This window comes from Cydia fagiglandana, chromosome 6 (genome assembly GCF_963556715.1).
Source record: "Cydia fagiglandana chromosome 6, ilCydFagi1.1, whole genome shotgun sequence".
In the NCBI taxonomy this organism is placed as follows: domain Eukaryota; kingdom Metazoa; phylum Arthropoda; class Insecta; order Lepidoptera; family Tortricidae; genus Cydia; species Cydia fagiglandana.
Window position 1 is genome coordinate 10,346,798 of NC_085937.1, and position 9,352 is coordinate 10,356,149.

Below are 9,352 nucleotides of genomic sequence, written 5' to 3' on the forward strand. Positions count from 1 at the left end.
TGTCGGCGACCGTGTAGCAAGCCTTTAAATCGCAGTAGTCTGTGGAGCCCTTAACAAAACTGTCAAAACTCAAAATTTCAATCGCATCAGTCGCATCTCAAAACATTTTTAAATTTGTCATAATTTTACCAGAAATAAATAAAAACATATAAACCCAATATTAATTTGTACTTCTTGTATTGCCTTGACTATTTTTGTTTGTATTTACATCATCGTCTAAACCAATAAGTTTATTCATTAAAATCTGATGTATTGCCTGCCCAACCATGGCTCCTAAAGGAACTTTTGAAAATAATTTTGAGGATTACTCTGAAGGAACTGCAATTACAGTATTAAATGAAGCTCAAGATGGCGTAAGTATAAAATTCATAAATATTTTGTCGAATTCAGAAACAGTGAGTATATTGTGTACTTATAAAAAATAATGTTTACAGATTTCATCAAAGTTGCAAAGAAAACTACAAAAATATACTGATGCAAAACTTCACTTTTTAACTACGGAGCTGGCGAGCGATATCTTTTATGATAACACAGTGTATACTGGGTCTGCAGGATTGGCACTTTATTATTTTATATCTAGTCTGAATAGAAAGGATACTTGCACTGAAAATCTAAGGGTAAGAAGCATACAATACTATGTATGAAATGAGTAACTTGTAAAATATAGCTTATGAGCCTATACCTATTTATTTTCTATTGAGATATTGATTAATTTTATACTATTTTTATCTTAATGTACTATTTTCAGAGCGCTCTTCTTTATATAAATATTAATGATCTCAAAGGTCAAAGAATATCATTTCTGTGTGGTGATGCCGGCCCACTTGCTTTAGCTAGTGTAATATCATACAAATTGGGTCGAGACAATACTGATTTGCCTGACTACAAAACTTTAGTGCAAAGGTATGATAGTGATAGGTTTTTAATAACATATTGATTTGGAGTTTTTAAGTATCTTTTGGTAACATAATGTGGTTTCTTCTCTACAATCTTTTTTTATCAGTTTATACTTAAATTGGTTGCTACTCAAAGTTTGTCTGGAAGAGATCTCTCTTTAGCAGTAAAACTACATATTATCTGCCTCTTCATTTAATCAATTGTTAATTTTTTCTCATTTGTGTATTTTTACTGAGGCGTAAAGAGCTAATCTATGATCATCTGAAAATGATTCAGCTCATTAATAGTCCATATTGATTTAAAGTATTATTTCCAGACTTGTGGCTTTAATGTCTCTCCTAAATGATTCTCCCGATGAGCTTCTCTATGGAAAGAGTGGCTACTTATATGCATTGCTGTTTGTCAATAAGTATATAGATGAAAGATCAATAATTCCTCTACATTACATTGAGAAGGTAATTATTGGCCCAATAGTATCTGGTAAAGTATATTTTACCTTTAATACATCCTAATACTTTTACATGCTTGTATTTAATTTGCCATGTTAGTATTGTAGTATGTATATTGTATATGTGGGTTGAATGCTAAATTAGAACCACTTCTTGCAAATGCATGGGCTAACGTTATATCTTTCATCTCATTAGGTTGTCTTTGCCATACTGAAATCTGGAAAGGATTATTCACAGCAAGTAAAGTCGAGCAGTCCCCTCCTGTGGCGGTGGCACGACAAGGTGTATTTAGGGGGCGCTCATGGGGTGGCTGGCATACTTTATATTCTATTACAGGTAAGGTTTCTTATTAGTAAAAGATTCTTATTAGCATTAGCGCTACGGATTTGACAGCTGACGTAGATGGCGCTATATGGCTCCGTTATTTATGGATTTGGAAAACAAGTCAGCCAGTAACCATAAAACATAATATGTACCACCCTCTAATTTAGATTACACTCAAGAGGCACAATTTTGAAACTCACCAACTTTCGGTACGCGGCGTGGACGACATCACACTTAGATCGAACGAGGCGGAACGGCCTCCTAGCCTAGTCGGTAGTGCTCCTGCCTACGAAGCAGGAGGTCCCGGGTTCGAATTCTGGTAGGGGCATTTATTTGTGTGTTCATCACAGATATTTGATCCTGAATCCTGAGTTACGGATGTTTTCTATGTTTATAAGTATTTTTATATATGTGTATGTTATATTATATCTATCGTCGTCTAGTACCCACAACACAAGCCTTATTGAGCCTACTCTGGGAGTAGGCCAATCTGTGTAAAATTGTCCAATAATATAAAAAAAGGGTCACCCTATTGAGCAGAATGGTAGCTATCAGTGAGGAAATGGGTTTATCTGTAAATAGATCAAAGACGAAGATAATGACAGTAGTCAGCTCAAAAACTAGAACTAACTGGCATGTGAGCTGGTCTATGTATTTGTATATCTGTACTCCCTTCGGTCGTGTTTTAATTTATCGCCACTCGTTTCGGATTTCCTATTTTTCGCACTTATCCTATGCAACAGTGGGGTTATAAACGTAGACGTAGAAACGAAGATTGTATTGGCCATCCCGTTGTTTTTCTACTTTTGTAACCAATTTGCGTTTTTGATTAACGATGATCTTGGCCTTGGCCACGCTTTTAAAAGGTCTAGGAGACCCTATATTAGAAGAATTCTACCTAAGATACTCATAAGTCATAACGTAAGAGTATACTCCTACAGACGAGCGTATTTTGCAAAATGCTTCCTTTTTCATTCAAGATTACGTAACTATTAGTATTTATTCAAAAACTGATAACGTTTTTTTTTGTTTAAAAATATTTTGTTACAGGCCCAAGCACACATATCTGCCAATGACATGCAAACTTTAATCAAGCCGACCCTTGATTGGCTGATAACTCAAAAATTTCCAAGCGGTAATTTCCCGTCATCTTTGAAGAGCGCTTCGGGAGATCGCCTCGTTCAATGGTGTCATGGAGCTCCGGGTTTTGTGCCTCTGCTAATATTAGCTTATCAGGTACATTAGCTGTGATTGGTTCATTCCAGACCACAACTGTAAAAAAACGAGCACCGTCGTTTTTTTTAGAGTTGTGGTCTGGAATGGTACATATGTAATAACTTGATAAAACTATGGCAGCGGCATCTGGTGTGATAATAAAATATTATAAATATTATTACACATTTTTTTTGACACAAATTGACTAAGCCCCACGGTAAGCTCAAGGCTTGTGTTGTGGGTACTCAGACAACGATATATATAATATATAAATACTTAAATACATAGAAAACAACCATGACTCAGGAACAAATATCTGTATCATCATACAAATAAATGCCCTTACCAGGATTCGAACCCGGAACCATCGGCTTCATAGGCAGGGTCACTACCCACTAGGCCAGACCAGTCGTCAAAAACCTATGTACGAGTATTAAGACGAAACAAGAGCTGAGATTTAAATATTTTAGGTAAATATTATATACCCGTCTCGCTAACGGGAGCGGCTCCTAAAACTACTGCGATAAGGACAAGGCGAAAAATCTTGCGTATTAAAAATCTCAAAATCGAGGTTTCGTACTCATAATTTTTAACATTGCAATAACATTAAACACCAATAATCGACTGTTTCCTCCTCCAAAACTTAACCAATCGTAACCAAATTTGGAAATCTAAATGATTATGAAATTATCTGTGTCGGACCGTTTTCTTTTTTTGGCTGATTGATATCAGTTTTGAATACCGCGCCTCTCATTGCAGCATAGTCAATTAGGCCATTTTGGCCATTTTTAAAGGGGTCTAGCGCCTTAAAAAACAAAAATATCAAAAAAGCTACACAGATATTGACAATATTAATGTGTTGAAAAAATCATTGCTCTAGCCTAGCTTCAAAACCCACGGAGGAAACAGTCGAGTACGTTTGTATGGAGAAATGACCACTCCTGTTGGCTCTTAAGGTGGTTCGATTTTCATACAAAATTCAATCAAAGCTCATTAAGTAACTACACACTATTAGTACATAAATATTTCCGCATTTATCTTCCTTCGAATATTCGTTTGCGCGAAATTAACAGGAAAACAATGTTTCATACAGAAATCATGCAAAAATCATAGTTAAATTTTCATCAATTTTACGTATGTGTGTGTCACAAATGTCGTGTACAGATACAATTGCGACGTTGCCATACCATTTCCGACGTTGCCGGGCTGACCACGGCGCGAATTTGGAGTGCCGTCATGTTTAGTGCAATTTTGTTGACACTGACGTTTGACAGGTACTTAATTGACCTAAGCGAGAATAAGTACCCGAAGTTCGTCAGCTTAGCTAAGAACTATCATGGCGTGTTATGCAAACAGTCGCTTTTTTGCTTACAAACGGAAGATTCCCGGTTCGATCCCCAGTCAATTGTATGCTGGAACATAACTTTTTGTATTTTTGTTACATCTAAATTTCGTATTGTTTTTTTATTTTTATTTAATTTTTCTTATTATCATAAATCGATTGATTAAGTATGGTATGGGCTACACGTATTCGTTTATTTTTGACAAAGAAAATTAGAAATTATACTCTACCTAATCTCTCTTATTTTTACAATCAGGACATCCTGACTGCAATAAAAAAGAGATATATAAAATTTCCTGTGGATAAAATAATGGATTTTGTCTATGAATGAAAAACACAATTATTACTATAGTTTGTTTTTTTTAGCATTAGAAATAAGGTAAACAATCTTGACGTGTCTTTTAATTGAAAAACACATTTTAAAAATAAGTTACGGCAAATATGTAACAATTATAAATCAAATACGATCATTTATATTCTTCTGCTTTCATAAGTAATAGTTTTTTGATTTTTAAAAAGCGTTTAAATCTGTGTGCCTAGCCAAGATGCCAGTCGTTCGCTCCGTAGCGAACGTTAGGGTAATACCTGTCTCTATCACTCTGCCATATTAATGCGACAGACACGGCTGCGCTTCGGTCGCTACGGAGCGTAAACCATTGGCACCTTGGCTAGGCACCCTGGTCATCTGGAAAGCGAAACACATACGGAACGCGTTTCTATTACTCAATACAGTGGCCAGTTGCAAATTCGGGCAAACTTAACTATACCTAAATCTGGGTGCCTAGCCAAGATGCCAGTCGTTCGCTCCGTAGCGAACGTTAGGGTAATACCTCTCTCTATCACTCTGTCATATTAATGCGACAGACACGGTTGCGCTTCGTTCGCTACGGAGCGTACACCATTGGCATCTTGGCTAGGCACCCTGGTCATCTGGAAAGCGAAACACATACGGAACGCTTTTCTATTACTCAATACAGTGGCCAGCTGCAGATTCGGCGGTAATCTTAACTATACCTAAATCTGGGTGCCTAGCCATGATGCCAGTCGTTCGCTCCGTAGCGAACGTTAGGGTAATACCTCTCTCTATCACTCTGCCATATTAATGCGACAGACACGGCTGCGCTTCAGTCGCTACGGAGCGTAAACCATTGGCACCTTGGCTAGGCACCCTGGTCATCTGGAAAGCGAAACACATACGGAACGCGTTTCTATTACTCAATAAAGTGGCCAGCTGCAGATTCGGTTTTAAAGTTAACTATACCTAAACCTGGGTGCCTAGCCACGATGCAGGCTAGTAGAGTTCTCTTTCACCTTCAGCAGAACCGGGAGATCCAAACCTACCTACTTTTCATCTAATAATCTCAAGAATCAGTGCATGATTCAAACTTTACCGGTTGCCGTGGTAAGACCTAGGATTTACCATATCGGTGTTGGTAAAAGCCCGAAGTAAACTAGTAAGATTTAACATTTCGGGCTTTTACCGATCGGCATCGGTAAAACCTAGGTTTTACCGGTAAATCCTAGGTTTTGCCGTACTTCGGGCTTTTACAGTAACATATATATAATAATTGCTCGTTTAAAGGTAAGATAACACAAAGGAGAAACAAAAAGAAATTACCTACTCGCACCAGTCTTGAACCCCAATCCTCTTGCACGTAGTTATTTCCACGAACATACCGTTACGCTATTGCAATGCAACATACCTACTTACGTCGTGTGAAATTGTCTACTACAAGGATCACGGAAACACTGTTTGCATGTGTGAGTAATACTAGGAAAAAGCGTGACAGCAACACTCCGTCGAATTAAAAAGGTGGTTTTTGCACAATGAAGTATTCAATGTTTACTTTAATTGTTCAATATTTATTTAAAGAGTGCGCGAAACATACTTTTAAGTATACAAATACCATGACCATTTCACAAAAAAATAAAACCTGAAATTTTGCAAAAGTGGTGCCATCTAGCGAGAGTTAAGTTTTGAGTAACCTAGGCGAACCACCTTAACAATAAGAATCGTTCCTGGTGTATATCAGTCGCACACAGAACAGAAAACCGCTAATTTGAACGCTGCTTTATGGTCATGAACCACCAGACACCTATTGATGGAGCAATTTCAATACAGTGGCACTCGTTCGTATTTTTCAGATCTTCGGCGACGACAAATATATGAAAATAGCGCTACAGTGCGGAAATGTCGTTTGGGAACGAGGCCTATCCACGAAAGGCTACAGTATTTGCCATGGAGTTAGTGGGAATGCTTATACATTCATTCAACTTTATCAAGCAACTAAGGTAATAAGCACAATAAAATTGTTGTATGTTTTTGTGTAAGTAAGCCTGCATATTGTGACGGGTCCGAATACCGCTATATTTTTCATACAAACTAATCGGTATTGAATTTCGGTATCTCGGTTGTTTATGTATATTTTTGGACTTAATTTAGTTAACTGATCAATCATTATCCTTACCTAAATACTATTCTAGAATAGCAACAAAATATTGTGAATTATTTTGATTTTTAGTTATACCGGTACTTAACCTTTTGGACGCCGTGTCAAACACAAAAGCAGTCACCCGGACGCCACGTCACCGAAGTGTCAAAACTGAAATTGAACTTTATGCATATGCACGTAGGTCTATGTTGCTCTGTGGTTTGTGACCGATTAACCCTTTGACCGCCGTTGTCCGGTATAGAAGACAACGATAGAACGATACGCTGGCGCCGTCGTCTTGTATACAAGACACAAATTCAACCACTGAGTTAATGTGAAAATAATAAAAATTGCAATTTCATTTACACTCGTGTTCATATTTAAGGTCTTTGTTTTTTCATTTATTTGCTTTTTAAGCCGCTATATAAATCCCTTCTTTTATAATAAGGCATTTAAAAAAATTGCTCCAATTTTCAACATTTTTCATGTTCCTCGTCGCCGTTGTCTTGTATAAAAGACAGCTAGGGATGGGAATGTTAACTCGATATATATGGGAATTTTTAAAGTAAATATAAAGTCAGAAATATGATTTTATCTAAGTATTTGAACACTTGTTAATCGCCAATTTTTTTCAACGAATAGTAGGTAACTACTTACTAGAATACGTAGAACGAAAGTCATAACTATATTTAAAGTTCAGGTAGCTTCTTTAGCTCTATAAAGTAGAGTCAGACAAGTAAATTTGCCATTGTAGATTGTGGACTATTTAATTGCAGAAGAGATAAATAAAAAAAATAATTGATGTTATTTTATAGCTTAGTGGGAAGGGATACACCGCAGCGACCGCTTCGCACAAGTGTGGTACAGGGACATACCTGTTTATCAGACTTTACTTTTATTGTTATAACATTGAAGTTAATGTGTAATTTTTTTGTAACAAGTCGTTGAACGTTTTTTTGATAAGAGTTTACCTATAGATTAATGTAAACCAAACTGAAATTATAATGATAGATTCTAATTCCGGAATAATATCTTCACTCATTAAAAATTCAACCCACGTGTAATTTTCACTAAAACAGTTCCGGTATATTGACTTTATCGACACATGATGCGCAGCTTTAACGTTACGCCAATAAAGTTTACGTACCGACAAGCGCTTACGCCGTTGACCTAGAGACTATTATTACTTGATCCGCGCGGAAACAGTCCTTGTCGGTCTGCATTGCGGGCAGTCCATGGGCGCCGTTGTCTTGTATAAAAGACTTCTCGTACAGCCTAGTGCGGCGATATCACGTCTTGAATCGACATTGTTTAGTGGTTGTTTTTTATGTTAAATCCCTATATTTTAAACATTTTCGGGTGTAAAACATATGTTTAATTTTGGCAATTTGGAATGAAATTAAAACAGGATAAGAACAAAGCTAAATTAAAAAGATTTTTACCATAATATTGTAAATATCGATATCACTATTTGCAATCCCTAAACTTTTTATTAGTTGTTTACTTAAAATTTGCTCTGGCGTGTGAGTGAGCGTCTTTGCGGACTAGGTCCGGCGGCCAAAAGGTTATACGTCTTTGGCGTTGGACCTGCGGTGCGGATATATCGGTCATTGGCGTCCAAAAGGTTAACGGTCCCTGATTGTGACTGACCTAGTATTACATAGATGAGCTTATACGCGTGCCTCCGTTAGGGACAGAACATACGCAAAGCGACAACATGCCAAAAACAATCTACGTAATTCGGTCGGATTATTTGTTGCCCACCATAAACCAGACTAAATTTTTGGTGGGGAACAAACAAAAAGTGAGACTGTGACAAGGACAAGCAATAATACCGCTTTCTCTGCTACTCCTACTGAAATTTCCGTAAGTGCATCTCGTTCGGTCGTTTGGCCCCTCCCCCGTGTCATCTCTATATTATTGTACCTCTATGGTAACTACGAAACCCACATTGAGCATGGCCCGACATGCTCTTGGCCGGTTTTATGTTTGCAATTCGAAAGCACGTGGAGAGTATATACTCGTATATATTTCAGGAACCTATCCACCTGTACCGCGCGTGCTGCTTCACGGAGTGGTGCTGCCTGGAGCGCAGCGGCACGGAGCTGGCGCCGCCCGAGCGGCCCGCGTCGCTGTTCGAGGGGCTGGTGGGCCGCCTCTACCTGGCCCGCGACCTGCAGAACCTGCCCGTAGCCCACTTCCCCGCATACACACTCTAGTCGTGTTGTTTCTTCAATTAAATGTTTGTAAGCATCAAATCACTGCTTAATTTCTTTTTCTAATGCCTCGGCCACACTAACGGGAAACGCCGTTGATTGTGCGCGATAATTCCAGTGTGGCCGTGTGAAAAACGTCCATCATCGCGATAATCAATCTAATATAGAATCTTGAGTGTAACGAGTGATTCTAATTTAGAATCTTGAACGTAGCGCGTGGACCTTTTGAATAGCGTTTTTTCTTAGACCTTAACCTTGGAAAAAATAGGTTGTTTTATACCTACTCTTATTGTATAATCTAGTATTTTCTCGAAAATAAGTGTATTTATCAGAGGCACTATCGATCAGAGCTGCGGCGAGTTTATTTTACTCTCCCCAATTTACTATTGCATGTTCCAGCATGGTACGAGTACCTGTGCCGCGCGAGCTGGTTCCCTGTCCGCCGGAGCGGCCGCCTCTCGCCCAACGACATCCATA

At 38.0% G+C, this 9,352-nt stretch overlaps 1 protein-coding gene across 2 annotated transcripts; it reads left to right on the forward strand.

Annotated features, from left to right (window-relative positions):
- The first annotated feature begins 77 nt into the window (after window positions 1–77).
- On the forward strand, window positions 78–8,914 carry LOC134665163 (lanC-like protein 2). 2 transcript variants are annotated; one of them, XM_063522016.1, is made up of 8 exons: window positions 84–353; window positions 435–617; window positions 749–903; window positions 1,214–1,352; window positions 1,542–1,682; window positions 2,721–2,906; window positions 6,373–6,519; window positions 8,696–8,910. In XM_063522016.1, exons 1-8 carry the CDS (start codon window positions 267–269, stop codon window positions 8,876–8,878), a joined length of 1,221 nt encoding a protein of 406 aa, XP_063378086.1. In that variant the 5' UTR covers window positions 84–266; the 3' UTR covers window positions 8,879–8,910. The 2 variants fall into 2 exon arrangements, with proteins under 2 accessions (XP_063378087.1, XP_063378086.1); XM_063522017.1 differs by lacking the exon at window positions 1,542–1,682 and having other exon boundaries at window positions 78–353; window positions 8,696–8,914.
- Window positions 8,915–9,352: the final 438 nt, after the last annotated feature.